The following is a 15,553-nucleotide window of genomic DNA, read 5'->3' as shown; positions in this document are numbered from 1 at the left end:
TGTTATATATGAAAATTAAATTCATTAAGTCAAAACGAATCTCAGTATTTATCTAGCTAGTAGCATGAACATAACATGAGGATGTGACGCAGATTATAGCAATTCAGATTGGATCATTGGAAAGTTTCAAACGTAAAAATCCTCTTTTTAATTTTAATATTTGCACTACTTTTGGATTTCTATATACTTGTTTGCTGCCTATGTCTAGACTCTAGATCCACTGCTTTTTTAAGGTTCAGAAATCGAGCCCAACAGGCATTCTTTGGAAGGGGCTTGTCTTGCAAAAGAAATATTGGAACTTTGTTGTATATGGTTTAACACTTTGTGTCACTAGAGAGTCCAATACGTGGAGATGAACATGATTTTGGAGGTTATAGTTGTTGGGATTCTAAGATCACTACTTTTGATATCATTTTAAATTTAGTCGGTTAATCTTGCTATTGTGTCCAAGAGTTTGATGTATTTGCATTTTAGGGTGTGGGAATTAGGGTGGGTGGCCCGGCCACTAGTAATACCAAAAGAGATTGGACTTTTGCTCTATGAATGTCTTAGAGAGCCTATGCCAAGTGTTAAGAAGGAGAACTTAAAACAGCGTTATTCTTGTGATATAAAAGTTTTTCTCGTTAAGAAGGTCAATAATACATTATACACTGATATATTAACTAATTATACCAAATTTTGGACACCAATTGATGTTTTAATGTTTCATTTGTTGAGCTTTATTTATTCATAGCAAATAAGAACTTGTCACATTAGTTGGTGTCTGAAAACCGTATCTCTAGCATTATTGTTAAGATGTACATAGTGCTTGCAAATTTGTGCAAAAGTAGAAAAGGCAAGCAATGCTTTTTGTATTTTGTAATCTTCAGCAACATCAATGCTTTATTTAGCTGGTAAATGCGATTTTGGCCCCTTTCTATGCATTGGATTGTCAATCTGTTAACCAGATAGTCAAGATATTGAGTCTACCTTTCTGTTTTCCAACTTGTGTCTTTGATTGCTTATAACTATCTGTTGGATTTTTGCTTTGTGGGTTAGTTTATTGTCAAAATCTAGACTCCTGAAAGTATGAGTCTACCAGAAATTTTAACAGCTTTCCATTAATAAGTCATCGATTTTAAATTGGATCTCGAAATTTTCCTTCTCTAAACTACAAAACACAAAAGGAGATAAGCAAATTGAGAAAAGGAAATTGATTATGATTGTTCTTATAAGCTGCAAACATTTGAACATGGTACTGCTTTGAGTTGTCTCTAAACCACATATAATGGAAAGTACAGAATTGTGATTATAATTTATAATACAATCAAATTTAAACATGTAATGTAACAAAAATTGTCTGGTCATTTTGATTAATCAACCGAACAAGGTCAATCATAATCCGAAACACGAAAACTGAAACTTGAAGTTTCATTGCCTCAAATCTTCATCTATCATTGATGAAATGACTTATTGTAATTGGTGGAATATTGTAGCCTGTGTGTGTTTATCGCCTTAGGGTGAGCATTATGTACTCTGCATAAAGGTCCCTGCACCAAGAAAATTACAAGTCAGGAGAGTAAAGCACGGTGTTTTTTTGGGCCTAATTGAATGATTTGTTTAGATACAAAAGTTGTATCTCTTTCTTGACTGTATATTTCCCCTTTGTAGAAAGTCTTACATAGAGTACTGGATGGCTTCAGCCGCATTGTGGGAAGGCAAAAACTGGTCAACTGCAACCTCTTTGTTCTCATTCTTCTTGTCTATGAAATATGTTAAGAAACCACTGTGCAGTTTTTCTCAAATTGTAACAACTCCCAAAGAACATTTAAACATCTATAAAGTAATGCATTAAGTTTCAAAGCAAGACTGTAAAGGATACAGTCTTCAAAGAAGCGACGAATCTCACAAAGGCGATGAGGGGGAAGCTCTTTGATGTCAGTGTAGTGATTATAAGCTGGATCATCGGCACAGACTGCAATGATCTTGTCATCTTTCTCTCCCTGGATGAATCCATCAAAGTCAGTGCTCAAAATTCAATAAAAAGTAGCAGTTGAGTTTCAATTTGCTAGAGAGCTGTGGAAGAGAACCTGGTCAATCATAGGCATTAGTCCAATGGCTTTGGCTCTCAGAAAACAACCCGGATGAACAGGTTCCTATTTAAGTTCAAAGATACAAATTAATGCCTATGAAATTCAATATTTGTACTCAAGATTTTGTGAAAAATATATGCATTCAAGCATTTTGTCTGTTTGGCAATCTGTTCCAATTTCCATCGCCGGTCGAAGGAATTTGGTTATCAAGAATTTGCAGAACAGATGAATATTACAATCTAAAAACTCACCTGCATGAGAACTAACACATCCAGTGGATCATTGTCTTCACACAAGGTGCGAGGGATGAAACCATAGTTATGAGGATAGACCACTGACGAGTACAAAATCCGATCAACCTGAGAATTTACTTAAATATTAAGAACAACAATCTTAACATACATATATATATATATATATATATATACCTTGTTTTTTCATACCTTAATTAGTCCTGTCTTCTTGTCAAGTTCATATTTGACCTTGCTTCCCTTTGTTATCTCAACAACCTGAACCAACCCAAAAAACAATTCAATTTGTAGCATTGTTTTGCCTCAATAGCAATTTATGCTAGTGACTTGATAAGTTGGAGAGGATACATACACAATTGAAAATATAGGGAGCTTTAGGTCCTGTAGACAAGAATTTGCAGCATGATTAGTTTCTTCCTGTTTAAATGGTACCATACCATGGCACCAGGGAAAAGAAAAAGAAGAAGATAAAAGCAAAGAAGATGTTGCAGGGATATATCATGGTAAAATTATAAGTACCAATTTCAAGATCATGCCACGGATGTGCAGCAACTGATTTCCTCGACAGAGATGAAAGAATCCTCTCATTTAACTTGGGAGCTTTTTGGCGTGGGACTGGTTGAACTTCACTTTCTTCATCAGCCATCTAACCGTAGGCAGGCAAAAGGTAAAATGTAAAATGTCACATGCAAACAACAACTAGGATATTTATCTCCTTTGCTCTGTCCATGTTTAGCAATATGTAAATAGAAAATTTTGACCGTACATCAATAAATCATGGTCTAGGATTATCCATTTCCATTCTAGATATGGTAGCTGAAGGAGAGGTGACGAAGATGTAGGCATCAAGATTACTAGAAGATTTGAGGTAAATCAACATGTGCAGCCCCTCATAATTTTACATTTTCGTACAAAATTCCAGCTTATAAGATAGCTACTTAGCTAGTTTAGTTATGTTCATTGTCGTTCAAAAGGTGTTTAACAATTATTGGACTTCAAAAGCTTAATTGGTAATGAATAGACTAACAATGCATATCGAGCTAACGCCCTTTCTCACGTGCAACCTCATCCTAAAGATGCAAAGGCGAAGAAAGATCGGAGATTTCGAACCCAAGACAACGTCTTCGGTTTACAAAGATTGACATAAAAAAAAAAAGGATCTATGAGATTAAATAACATGAACCCCAAAAAAAAAGTGTGATAGTGATTGTATGGTATAATAAAGAATAGGTTGAAGCATACGCACCTTAAGAATGGTTAGGGGTTGAGATAGAAACTTGTAAGAAAGAAGATAGTTGAGCAAATAAGTGTTAAGATTAGAGTCTTTGGATGATATTCATATTTATAGTAGGTTGGGAGGGAAAGAGAGGCAGGGATTGGTCAAAACTTTGAGGCACTGACACGTGTCTATCTGAGAGAGAAGGTAGCTGCAGACCCTACCTGTTAGGCTGAACCTTGGAAGTTAGTTAATTTTTCATGTTAGTTATAGGACATTCTAGCTTTATTTTCTCAGATTCATGGTGATGGTGTTGCATGCTACTTACTAATTTCTGCTTCTTGAGGGTAACCATGAGGCCATATATAAGATTGCTCTGGTTTGCAGCCAACGGGCAATGCAATGAAATTTGAACTGCTAAATAAATTCAGAGTTTTGATTTTGTTTTTTAAAAAATAAAATAAAATCATCCCATTGTCCAGAACTGGTGGATTAACAATTCCTATTGGATCATTGGACGATCTCCCCAATTAATTATGATAATATAATAATTAATACCACTTTTGTATACTGTTTACGTTCGATTTCTATGAATTAGCATGTCCAAATCCACTGCTTCTTAGACTCAGAAAGCAAGCCCACCAGTGTTCTTTAGAGACATTTGTCTTGCAGAAGTAATATTTATATAAAGTCATAATTCTGTTTTTCTATTATAAAAAGAAATATTTATATGTAATCTTTTTTTCTTATTTCACAAATTTAAGGACTGATCAAGGCCTCTGGCAGAAAGGTAGATAGAGACACCACTGAAAGAGAGTAAGTTTTGATTAGGGTTAGACTTTCTTCAACTCTGTATATTCATTAAATGATGAGACTTTCTGTTGATGCACATAGGCATGCAGGCAGGCAGGTATATTATATATGCAATGCAAAGTTTTGAAGTTTTGATCTATTTTGATTCACTTCAGCTGATGTACAACACATAGAAGTAACAAGAGTGCATGTAAAACTTCCATGGAAAGTGAAAATGAACAGCCAAATTTGTTGAGCAGCAGTTTCGAGGACTGATCTGAACAAATTCAAGGCACATATGTTGAATCAGGAGACATGGATATCATCTGAAGTAGGCTGGAGTTTGAAAATGTTTCCTCTAGTGCAGGCCCCCTCTTGCTACCTCCATCACTGCTGTCTCTTCTAATATGTACTAGTTCCCTGGCAACATCATACATTCCCAGCTTTCCATCTCCACCAAACAACAGGCACCTCATGGCAAGGTCTGCAACAATCTCTATCTGCTCACGCCTATATGAAGGTTGCTCGTGATAGTAAAGATGTGGATCCACTATCTCTTCTAGCTTGCCACTCCTTATCTTTTGCAGGGCTAATGTAGGCAAGTCCAAGCAATTTGAGCCTGCAATAATCTCAAGAAGCATGACACCAAAAGCATACACATCGTTTTTGTGAAAACGCGAATCTTCATGGTTGTGTGACTGAGAACCATCTCCAAGACTTGAAATCAGTAGCCCAAACCCAGCAACTTTACTGGAAAAGTTTTCATCAATGAAAATGTAAGCAGATTTGAGGTCACAGTGGAAAATGGGAGGAGAAATCTCATACTGCAAAAAGGCAAGAACACTAGCTGTTTCAGCAGCAATGCTCAGCCTCTTGTACCAGTCAAGAGCAACATTTTGTCCTCCTCTCTGATGTAAATGTTCCTTGAGGGTACTGTTTGCAGGATATTCATATACTAGTAGTGGAGTGTAGGCCAAGTCAATACAGCATCCAAGTAATCGGGCTATATTCCGGTGTAGAACAGCAGATAAAACCTCGATTTGTGATAGGACTTGAATAAGGTCTTTTTCATTCTCACATTCTACCTTGTGCACAGCAATGTGCGATCCATCCCCTAGAACCCCAGCAAAGATAGTGCCATTATTTCCACTTAAAAGTTTCTGACCCTCTTCGAATCCTTTGGTAGCTTCCTCTAGCTCATGGTAAGTGAATAGCCGGGTCCTACAAGCTTTCCGGAATGATATGGTGCTTTGAAAGTGGGGTTTCTGAGCAGGATCAAATGTCCCCGGTTTAGCAGGACGCTTTAGTAGACACAACAGTGCAATCAAGGAGGCTACGATGAAAACTGGAGCAAGAACTCCTGCAGTTCAAGATGTCAAGATATTATACTCAAAGGGAATGATGAGACAAATTTAGGGAAATTTATGATTGATTATGTCATAATTCATTTCTTCAAAGAGAGGAGTTGATACGATTGAAAATACTTTTTTTTAACTGCTAGATTAAGTAGCCAAACAACAATGCATAGGAAGATTTAATGCAGACATGGGTTTATTTTGCTTATTTTGTTGTCACTTACCAGCTAAAATTACAAGTTTTTTTCCACCACGCTTTTTCTTCAAGCAATCATTCCCATATGCTTCCTTTCTGTCCTTGATGCAGGCTGTCAAAGGCATTCCAAATATAAATGATGCCGCCGTAAATATAGTGGCGGCTTGGAGTTTTCAGCCACACCAACAATGTGAAAAGAAAAATTAAACAAAACAATTATTCTGAAGGCATACAATTGATTAAAGAATATCAAACTGCTTTATCTTTACAAAGATTACAAATCACACATAGGCTTTTTTAGGATGATCTAAAGAAATGCAGAAAGCAAGAGTCTCAACCTTTGCTTGTGATACATAGGATCTTTTATGAAATAAATCTGCAGAAAGAAGGATATATGGAACTTTTCTTTAAATAAGTTATAGTTACCTCCATCATCACGATGACAATCATGTCATATACAGAACTAACATAAGATAATCATATGCACTAATTAAGTACAATGCACCAATAATGACTCAATAAGCTATGTATTACAGAGTAATTCAATCTGATAGATTGTCAGAATTTGTTTCTTAAAGTCAGAAGTGGAAAGTTCAAGCCCACATGACATCAATCGTCTATGGTAACTATAACCTAACAGGCAGATATAATCATGCCCAAAATGAAGCTACCATACAAACTTGATGAGAAAAGCTTGATGATTTATAAAATGTCCTAATAAATACTCACATTTGATGCATCCTTCCCCAGTTGCAAAGCCATCTCCAAGGAAACCATCTTCACAGATGCACCTCACCCCTGCTTCAACCACTGTGGCATTGTTAATGTAAGCATTGCTAGCACAAACTCCCTTGGATGAGTTCTTTGGTACTGCCCATTCCAATTTTACCCCTCGTTTTCCCAAGTTGGACCCTCTTTGAACAACCCAACTGGAAAATCCTCTGCATCCAAACTTGGAAAACACCGAAAACTTTTCGCCGAAATGCCACACACTATGATCAGAGAGAGGGTAACAGCAAGCAGGAGAACCATTCACATTGCCGTCACAACCAGGCAAATCATTTGTTTCACATTCTGTCTTGCACAGAGAAGAGTCCTCACAATCATACAAACCAATTACATTCTCAACTGAGACACCAAAGTGGTCATTTCCCAAGAAATCAAAGGAGTTCAAGTCATTGTACTGACGGCAAGAAGATGAGCCCGGAAAGTCCACTAGTAGACCATCAGAGAAGAATTCTAGCACCCGGTAGCTTTCGGAACCAATGTTGAGGAAAAGGGCAGTTGAGTTTAGGCATGAGAGATGGAAAGCATCAGAGACTGAACTACAAGACTTGTTCAAGTGAAATGGAAATGGTAGTTGAAGTTGTCCACATTTTTCATGGCACAGCTGGTTGTGAAGCAAATTGGGTTGTTCTAGTTTCTGGAGTTCATGGAGGGAATGAGAAATTGATAAGAAATTAAAGAGTCCAAGGAGGAGAAAGGAAGCCAGATACAGAGGTAACATGGCCAGTACTGAAAGTGCTGACCAGTGTAGAGAATATTTGGAAGGAAAAAGATATACTAAAGGAAGAAGAAGACTGAAGGCTTGATGAGACTGTACCTAGTAAATAGCCATTTGGTTGCAATGCTTATATGTTAGTGGCGGTTGAATAATGAGAGAGTTTTGATAGTGTAAACTCATACATATATATTCAATACAAACTGAAACTCATGTTCTGCCATATCAAACAACCACGTGACAATGATGAGTGACAGAGTAGTTCAATTAAAAGATGGTGCTTATTAGATTGTCTTACCACTCGGCATTGTCATGTGACAGAAACAACATGTAGAAGTTGTTCTCGTCTCGAGAGGGCCCACGGAGACTAAGGGCTAGGTGATGACTTGGCAAGATGAGGAATGTAAGGGGGGGTTTGAGGGTAGTATAGCTTAGGAGTTTGAAAAAGAGGAGACGATTTATGGTCTGTGGAATGGGCTACAGTTCGTACTGTATCTTCGTATGGAATGCTGTGCATTCTTTGAGCGTGGCCAAAGTGTGAGCTTTCCGATTCACTTCAAGGGCCTATATAAAAAATAAATAAAAGATTTGAAGATATTTATATAATATTTGCATGGGCTTCGAGATTTTGGTATTATAATGGCATTAACGTACAATTAAGTATGTAGTTTGAGAATTACGGAATGTCAGATCCACACAATACAATATCATTATAAAATTAATATTATCTTAATGCAAAATTAATAGAAATTAATATTATCTTTGCTCTTAAAAAGAGGCTAAATTATGTATCTGCTGCTATATACTATGCAACCAAGTTGTGATCTCAAGCCCCAATGCCACGCTTGGTGGGTTTTCATAGCCGCGTTTCTTGCAACAAGGCTGTGACATCTGTGCAAGCTCACAGTTGAGTTGAGTTCACTCTCTCAGCCAAACTTTTGAAATTTTGGTCAAAAATGAGAAAATAATTTTTTGGGTTTAGCATTCTTTCTTGGTACTCATGTTCATGTTGTGAGTTGAGTTGTGACCTAACTCTTTGTGTTGGGATGACAAAATTTGGGTTGGGGGTACGTGGCTCAATCTTGTGTGTGTTCTCCAGCTCAAATGTGTTTAGGCTGAGCAAAGAAACCAAGTTGGGGGCTGCTAGAATAAGTGTACTTAGTTTATATTGTAAAGTGTAGAGGTCTTTGTTGCCTCATAATTAATCCCCTAAAACCTCAAAAACACTTAAAAAAAATCAGTTTGGAGAAAAAAGAAATTCATGAACTCAATTGTTATTGCACTTAATCACTGTAATAACGGTTGATAAGTAAGGGATAATTTTCTTGTTGATGACGGAATAGACTTGTATGGAGGTTAGGATGTCATGGCAACCTCAGGCCTATACCTAGCTCTGTCGATGTTTCTTACTAACATTAACAATTGTAGGGGGACTACACTAACTAATTAACAAATCAAATAAAATTTCCCTTAAGCTGGCAAAGAGATCAATCACCAAAGATTAGTAACATTAAATCGTAACATTAGTGTATCATATAGCCATGAATGGTTATCAACTCATCCATTGTTATGTAGCTTCGACCTTTTTGGGTCCTACTACAATCCATTTGGACATGAACAATCCCATGGTTAATAAACTTCTTCAATTTGGGCTTGGTAAGTGACCCTGCCTAGCCCAACCTCTTCAAATGGTCTCAAAAATCCCTAATGGTTTCAAATTTGTCATCCTAGCCTTTGTTTTCACATAAAAATACAACTTTTATACATTGTATAATAAAACATCCCATTGTTGGCTAGGTAAATTGTTCTCCTTTCTTTTCTTCTTAATTTTTTTTTTCAATTTAGGCTCATTAATTTTTATTTATTTTTTGGTTCTATGCTCATTAATTTTCAACAACCATCTTGTGGGTTTTTCTCTCTTTTAGTTATGTAAATTGAATTGCATTGTTCCAAAACAAAATCCACTACAACATTCAGGTCTCCTGGGAATCCAAAACTTGATGTTCCTTTCCTTGCAGGTCTAATCTTATGAGATCTTGATCTGGACCAGGACACATGTGGGCCTCTGAATTTGTATATTTGTCTAAGATATGGGCAAGTGCACTGAGCTCACACCAATACGCAAGAAAGTTAAAATCAAACCTGTTTTAGCATTTTGTATTCATATGACCAGAGGGATTTCCAATCTGGGCCAGGGTCCCAATCACATAGGAATTAGGGCTGGACTAGGATTGAAAATTTGGTCATGGTTGGTTTCTAGCCAAAATAGCTACTTAATTTTTGAATAATTTAAATTTCTTGAAATTATTTAGCTCTGAATGAGGTAAAATCTCAAAACAAATACAATTGGAACCCAAAGCAAATACAATTAGAAACATAAACAGAGCATTTACCACAGTAAGCAAACTTCAAAACCTCTGCTGATATTAAAGCCATCCACTCAGCACTCAGCACTCAGCACTCAGCATCTGTGTGTGTGTCTCTCTCTCTCTCTCTCTCTCTCTCTGTTGTGCTGTGCTTGAAGCGCTCATTGACAATCGGCGTCGTTTTTCCACGCAAAAAGTAAATAAAGTCTCTCTCTTCCTTTGGTTTTGGTTTTTGGTTCCAAAAATTCCAATATGACCATTGTTCCCTTTATCCTCTTAAATACAACAAAACCTCCACTCCCACTTCCGCAACAACCTGCATCATCATCGTCGTCATCATCAGCATCCATCTGCACCGTTCTCATATCAAGTTCATAGCTTTACTCAAAACCCACAATTGAAATTGAAATTTTGACAATGATCTTCTTCTACAGCAAGCGTTAGACAGACTCTGTAGACTGTACGGCACACATGGATTTTCGGGACCCAAACCCGAATCAGTCTCGCCTTATCGGAGACTACATACTGGGCCCAAAAGTCGGGTCGGGTTCATTCGCGGTGGTTTGGCGCTCAAGGCATCGCCAACTGGGTATTGAAGTTGCTGTTAAAGAAATTGACAAGAAACAGCTGAGCCCAAAAGTCAGCGACAGTTTACTCAAAGAAATTTCCATTCTAAGCACCATCAACCACCCCAACATCATTCGCCTTTTCGAGGCCATCCAGGTACCTTTTTTATTTTTAATTTTTCGAGGAGGTTTTTTTTTTTGTTCTTAGTGTTATATATATATATATATATATATATATATATATATATATATATTATTTATTTATATCTGTGTGTAATGTCGGTGACGGTGGTTGGGGTTCTTTTGTAGACCCAGGACAAAATTTACCTTGTGTTGGAGTACTGTGACGGCGGTGACCTGGCTGCTTATATTCATCGACATGGGAAAGTTTCGGAAAATGTTGCCAAGCACTTTATGAGACAATTGGGTAATTTTTTTTTTCCCTCTGCTCAACTGTACTTTTAATTTGAGTTTTTATTCAAATTCATCTTTTTTTAGATGATTGGGTTTGTGCTCAATGACTTTTGGATTAAATTCCGGTTCGTTAATTGGAAATTTTTATAGACTTTTTAAATGGTTGGCCAGTTTGGTATCTGTTCTTTCTTAGAAATAATCTTTGGATGATTGGATTTTCATTTATGATTAGGCTAATGGGAATGTTCTTAAATGTGATTGTTTGCCTTTTCTGTTCTGTTTTTGGCCTCTGTTTCTTCTGATAAGTAGATACTAATGGACTTTAACGTGTTTAATTTGGATTTCCCTGAGCAGCTGCAGGATTGCAAGTGCTTCAAGAAAAGCACCTCATTCATAGGGATTTAAAACCACAGGTACTGTGTTTTCATGATGAACCAGAATTTTATATGTTCTCCATAAAGTCAACTGTAGGTGAGCTAATCCTGAGGGCGTTTATCATAGGCACATTAATCAGCATAACTTGCAAAATTGTCTGGGAATTATGCTTTTTTGTTTGGTCACAAGTCGTGACTCGCTAGAAGTTTGATATGTTAATGACGTTTGATATATTGTCGATTACTGTCTTTCTTCAGAAGATTTATATACATATATAGATATAGATATATTGTCAATTACTGTTGACAAATTTGGCGTTATATTGTCGATTACTTTCGACAAATTTGGCGGTTATTCTGCTTGGTTAGTGACTTACTTGTCGATTTCTGGTAAAACTTGCAGAACTTACTCTTGTCAACAACCATTGAAGAAACCCCACTACTGAAGATAGGGGATTTTGGTTTTGCGAGGTAAAAGTTTAATAATCTTTTTGCATTGGCATTTTCCATATTGATTGTGAACTTAATGCTGCAACTGAAGTAAAAAGTCTGCCGTCTGTATAGTAAATGGTGTACTTATTTAGTTTACTGGTGTTTTTATGAGGTCTTGCTATGACAACTGTTTCATAATGGAGTGGTCCATAACTAACATATTCAACCAATGCCAGTACAGCATTATCCCACTTATTTGGCTTGCCGAGAAGAACCCAATAAAAGTTTTCTTGTGTCATTTCCTTTTACATTGGTAGTGTGATGCTTAGCCAGAAGCTCATTCTATTGTTTGACCTTCAACTTGACCATGTGATAAGAATTTTTTTTTTGTTGAACATCAGCCTCTGAGTTCTCTTTGTTATTCAAACCTTTCGTTCATAACATGTGGTTTATGAAAGTAACATCTACTACTGAGAGATGCAGATATCTTACTGTAACTTGTGAGAAATTTGAGACGGCATGAACTGTTTGGATGTTTATGTAGAGAAGTTTATTAAAATTACGCAAATCCTATCTAAAGCAAAAATTCGATTTGCTAAAAATTATCTGAAGCAGTTGAGTTCACAGGAAGAGTTTAAAAGCTTTGGTCACTTCTTTCTAGCAATAATTGAAAGTAAATTATTGGTGAGAAGTATTTCTAAATATGTTTTGCACTTGGGCATTGCCTGGATGCATCTGTCTGCCAGATCCCTCACGCCCCAAGACTTGGCTGACACACTATGTGGTTCACCATTATACATGGCTCCAGAGATTATTCAGAATCAAAAGTATGATGCAAAGGTGATAGAATGTGAAAGTGACATTATTGACAAACTTGTAGTATCTTTGCCATTTTTGTTGTCATCTTTAATTTAACATTATGGTCTTTGCAGGCTGATTTATGGAGTGTTGGAGCAATTTTGTTTCAGCTGGTGACTGGGAAGCCGCCATTTGATGGGAATTGTCAATTACAGGTCAGTGGAAATCTTAACTTTTTTTTTTCTCAGTTGTAAAGATTTAGAATTTTCCTAACTTTTTCTTCCCAAATAAGGACTAGTAGTGTGAAATATTTGAAAGGATTATCTTGTGTCTTTTAATGATTTTTGCTATATACAGCTTTTTCAAAATATTCTGACATCTACTGGGGTGCGGTTTCCACAAGGTGCTTTGGAAGAATTGCATGCAGATTGTGTAGATCTTTGCAGAAGCCTGTTACGTCAAAATCCAGGTCATGATTGCTATATTAAGGTGTCTCTGGTGTTATGCTTGTGTGTGTTTAAAATTTACAATCACAGCTCAAGAGTGAGAATTTACTCATATTGTCATGTGAATATCAAGAATTTAGTTTACCCTTCCACAAAACTACAATGTAAAAGTCAAAACTTGAATTTGCAGTTGAGAGACTATCATTTACGGAGTTCTTCAATCACAAGTTTCTTAGAGAAGCTAGGTAAAGCATTCCACAGCCTTCAAACTGTGTTATTCATTGATTATGGTACATTTGACATTATGTACAATTTGGGTATATGTTAAGTATGATATGATATGTACTTATATACTCATATATATATATATGCAGTCAAACTGAATCAGCTCCTCAGAATGTTGAACACACTTCACTACTTCCACCGCTTAAATCGATGGTTGAACAGTCTAATTCCTCTGTCTCCGATAAGAGGTTGCAATTGAATTCCAAGCATTCCATAAACTCATCTAGCAAAATCTGAGTTCAGATTTTCCATCTGCACATGACAGAAAAAAGTTACAAAGAAAAGATTGTGGCAGTACATCCAGCACTAGGAGTGTTCAAGGGCTTGTGCAAGATGTTGCATGTGATAGGCTGAGGAAATCTATTAATCAAGATCCAAACATACAGGATCACCTTCGAGGTTTGTATTTCAATTTGTAATTCCTTTGAATGCTTGTGCTTTGTTTCAACTATTTATTTTGGTTTGCCTCTCCAGTTTCTGATTCAATGGAGTCCATTGAGAAAGATTATGTTATGGTCAATCCTCATTTTGCGTCAATGGAGAGTTTCTCTTATTACCTTGAAACATCCCTGCAACTTAATTCCACTACGAGAGCTTCTATCAGTGGTTCAAAGCAGAATGATCATGATATATCAGTTGCAAAGAAAACAGAGGAGCAGGCAACTAGTTCTATTGGTGTGGAAAGTTCACAAACTTGTGGATCCGCTAAATCACCAACATCTTGTGGATCAACCCTGTTACTGGAAGTGCAAGGACTATCTATACTGCATCCTTCTACTAGGCTCCATCTGTTACATCAGTACGCTCAGGTTCTTGCAGATCTGTCTCAGGAAAAGGTGCATCACTCAGTTCTCCTGCACCAAACATAATTTACTTAGTTCAATATCATGATGTTTTATTGTGTTCTAAAAAAAATATCATGATGTTTTATTTACAGTAGTGTACTTTCATTTTTCTTTTGTTTGTACAGAACTCCCTCTCTCTCTCTCTCTCTCTCTCTCTCTCACACACACACACACACACACACGCGCGCACAAACATACGCACATGAGTGCACACAGAATCCTCACAAGGAGTCACTTAATTATATTAGCATGATTAGACAACGGCTCTTGACTTTTTCTGGAATTTATCAAGGTAATTGTTACTTTTGGTTGCAGGATAAGGCAGGACTGTTTCTAGACTCATTTTCAGTTCAACTGGTTGTTTTGGCCATATGGAAGAAAGCTCTTCAAATTTGCAGCACTTGGAGTGAAGCGAAGGAACTACCCGAAGGCAGTTCAGCGAATGAATCCTCACGTGTGCAGGGAGGTGCTGGTTTGTCACCAAACGCCTCAGGAAGTGTAGATTTTAGCAGGCCTTCATCTGTTTCAATGTGGGCAGGGCAAGGTTTTATTGGTGCCTTTGATCGGGCAGAGAAGTTATCCTATCGTATCCAAGATATGGATGGTTAGGCTGTCAAGAAACTATCTGTGATAATGCTTTCTAGTTTTCCATTTGAACTTTTGCTCCTTAATGTGTGATATATATTGCAGGTGCTGCTGAAGTGCCAGACGCGATGGAAATTATTTTCCAAAAAGCACTAGTAGTTGGAACAGATGGTGCTGTAAGTAAACTTCCTTGTGTGCTTCCATCTTTTTTTCCTTTTTTTTTTTTTTCATGTTACATCTGTAATCTTGTTTGCAGATTACAAAATCTCTGACCAAATAAATTTTGCCTGTGTTCCAGGTAGACGAGTACATGGAGAACAAGGGTAGTGCAGAAGCATTGTACTCGAAGGCTATGCTTCTGCTTTCTTTTATTGCGGGAGAAGCAACATCCCTGCCACTTAACCCACCATTTTCGTTGACTCCTGCCAATAAGAAGCGAATCCAACAGTACATTGTAAACTTGGAGTCCCGTCGTATCAACTTTCTCAAGTCGCAGCCTGCTCCTGTGCAATCTCCACACTCCCGGACTAAGTAAATATGACCCTCCGTGTACAGCCATTGACAAAACCGGCTTTTTTGTGTGCATATTACGGGTATGGGGTAAATCACGGCAAGATCAGCAAGCAGTTTTGAACTTTGGGGGGATGATAATGAGACATCACTTTATTTACATGAGTGATGATGATTAGCATTGACATATATTATATACATATATATATATATATATATATATCAGCTAAATAGGAACGTATATAATATAGCCTGCAGGCACTGTGGACACAAGATCACCCTTATTGCATGAATTCCTGTAAATAAATTTCTCCATTCTTTATATGGGAAAAACTGTAAATATGGATGGTGATGGTGGTCAGTAAATGCCGAATTTCACGTTTATTACTATTTTTTTTTTATCTTTTTTTTTTTTATCTTTTTGTTTACAATGGGAGTTTAACTTAAAATATTTTTCTCCATGTAACTTGAGTAAGGCTCATAATAACCGAGGGGAGCTGAAGCCCCACAAACAAGAAGAAAATAATAATTAGGCTTCGAAAAGAAAAA

General features: G+C 36.9%; 3 protein-coding genes across 5 annotated transcripts; 1 reads left to right on the top strand and 2 right to left on the bottom strand.

The window, feature by feature from the left end:
- Positions 1 to 1,170: 1,170 nt before the first annotated feature.
- On the bottom strand, positions 1,171 to 3,615 carry LOC103342349 (soluble inorganic pyrophosphatase 1-like). Of its 3 annotated transcripts, none has more exons than XM_008245972.3 (9): positions 3,570 to 3,615; positions 2,843 to 2,969; positions 2,676 to 2,704; positions 2,516 to 2,581; positions 2,324 to 2,431; positions 2,070 to 2,135; positions 1,862 to 1,982; positions 1,661 to 1,742; positions 1,171 to 1,529 (listed from the first exon to the last, which is right to left on the bottom strand). In XM_008245972.3, the coding sequence occupies exons 2-9, from the start codon at positions 2,967 to 2,969 to the stop codon at positions 1,487 to 1,489; spliced, it is 642 nt and encodes a 213-aa protein (XP_008244194.1). In that variant the 5' UTR covers positions 3,570 to 3,615; the 3' UTR covers positions 1,171 to 1,486. The 3 variants fall into 3 exon arrangements, with proteins under 3 accessions (XP_008244194.1, XP_016652253.2, XP_088909699.1); XM_016796767.2 differs by lacking the exon at positions 3,570 to 3,615 and adding an exon at positions 3,351 to 3,372; XM_089053573.1 differs by lacking the exons at positions 1,171 to 1,529; positions 3,570 to 3,615 and adding an exon at positions 3,351 to 3,456 and having other exon boundaries at positions 1,657 to 1,742.
- An 846-nt stretch (positions 3,616 to 4,461) lies between these two features.
- LOC103342350 (Protein kinase superfamily protein) lies at positions 4,462 to 7,516 on the bottom strand. The gene is made up of 3 exons (XM_008245973.2): positions 6,612 to 7,516; positions 5,911 to 5,994; positions 4,462 to 5,691 (listed from the first exon to the last, which is right to left on the bottom strand). The coding sequence occupies exons 1-3, from the start codon at positions 7,387 to 7,389 to the stop codon at positions 4,619 to 4,621; spliced, it is 1,935 nt and encodes a 644-aa protein (XP_008244195.2). The 5' UTR covers positions 7,390 to 7,516; the 3' UTR covers positions 4,462 to 4,618.
- A 2,329-nt stretch (positions 7,517 to 9,845) lies between these two features.
- On the top strand, positions 9,846 to 15,388 carry LOC103342351 (Protein kinase superfamily protein). The gene is given in 14 exon segments (XM_008245974.2): positions 9,846 to 10,472; positions 10,625 to 10,742; positions 11,084 to 11,142; positions 11,507 to 11,574; positions 12,282 to 12,375; positions 12,468 to 12,548; positions 12,691 to 12,802; positions 12,970 to 13,024; positions 13,154 to 13,293; positions 13,296 to 13,463; positions 13,539 to 13,900; positions 14,225 to 14,513; positions 14,600 to 14,670; positions 14,793 to 15,388. Coding segments are annotated over 14 exon segments (2,106 nt in total). The 5' UTR covers positions 9,846 to 10,220; the 3' UTR covers positions 15,030 to 15,388.
- The last annotated feature ends 165 nt before the right edge of the window (positions 15,389 to 15,553 follow it).

The sequence above is a fragment of the Prunus mume genome, linkage group LG5 (genome assembly GCF_029339155.1).
Source record: "Prunus mume cultivar Tortuosa linkage group LG5, ASM2933915v1, whole genome shotgun sequence".
In the NCBI taxonomy this organism is placed as follows: domain Eukaryota; kingdom Viridiplantae; phylum Streptophyta; class Magnoliopsida; order Rosales; family Rosaceae; genus Prunus; species Prunus mume.
This window is presented reverse-complemented; position numbering and strand designations above follow the sequence as displayed.

What these genes read in the sequence shown, in the direction of transcription:
- LOC103342349 (XM_089053573.1), bottom strand. Translation starts at nt 3,392, where the DNA reads ATGAGGTTGCACGTGAGAAAGGGCGTTAGCTCGATATGCATT. An exon ending in AGAAGACAGGACTAATTAAG is followed by an intron (nt 2,432 to 2,515) that starts GTATGAAAAAAC and finishes GTAAATTCTCAG; the next exon opens with GTTGATCGGATTTTGTACTC. An exon ending in TAATGCCTATGATTGACCAG is followed by an intron (nt 1,983 to 2,069) that starts GTTCTCTTCCAC and finishes GGATTCATCCAG; the next exon opens with GGAGAGAAAGATGACAAGAT.
- LOC103342350 (XM_008245973.2), bottom strand. Translation starts at nt 7,389, where the DNA reads ATGTTACCTCTGTATCTGGCTTCCTTTCTCCTCCTTGGACTCTTTAAT. An exon ending in TGGGGAAGGATGCATCAAAT is followed by an intron (nt 5,995 to 6,611) that starts GTGAGTATTTAT and finishes TGCCTTTGACAG; the next exon opens with CCTGCATCAAGGACAGAAAG. An exon ending in AAAACTTGTAATTTTAGCTG is followed by an intron (nt 5,692 to 5,910) that starts GTAAGTGACAAC and finishes CTTGAACTGCAG; the next exon opens with GAGTTCTTGCTCCAGTTTTC.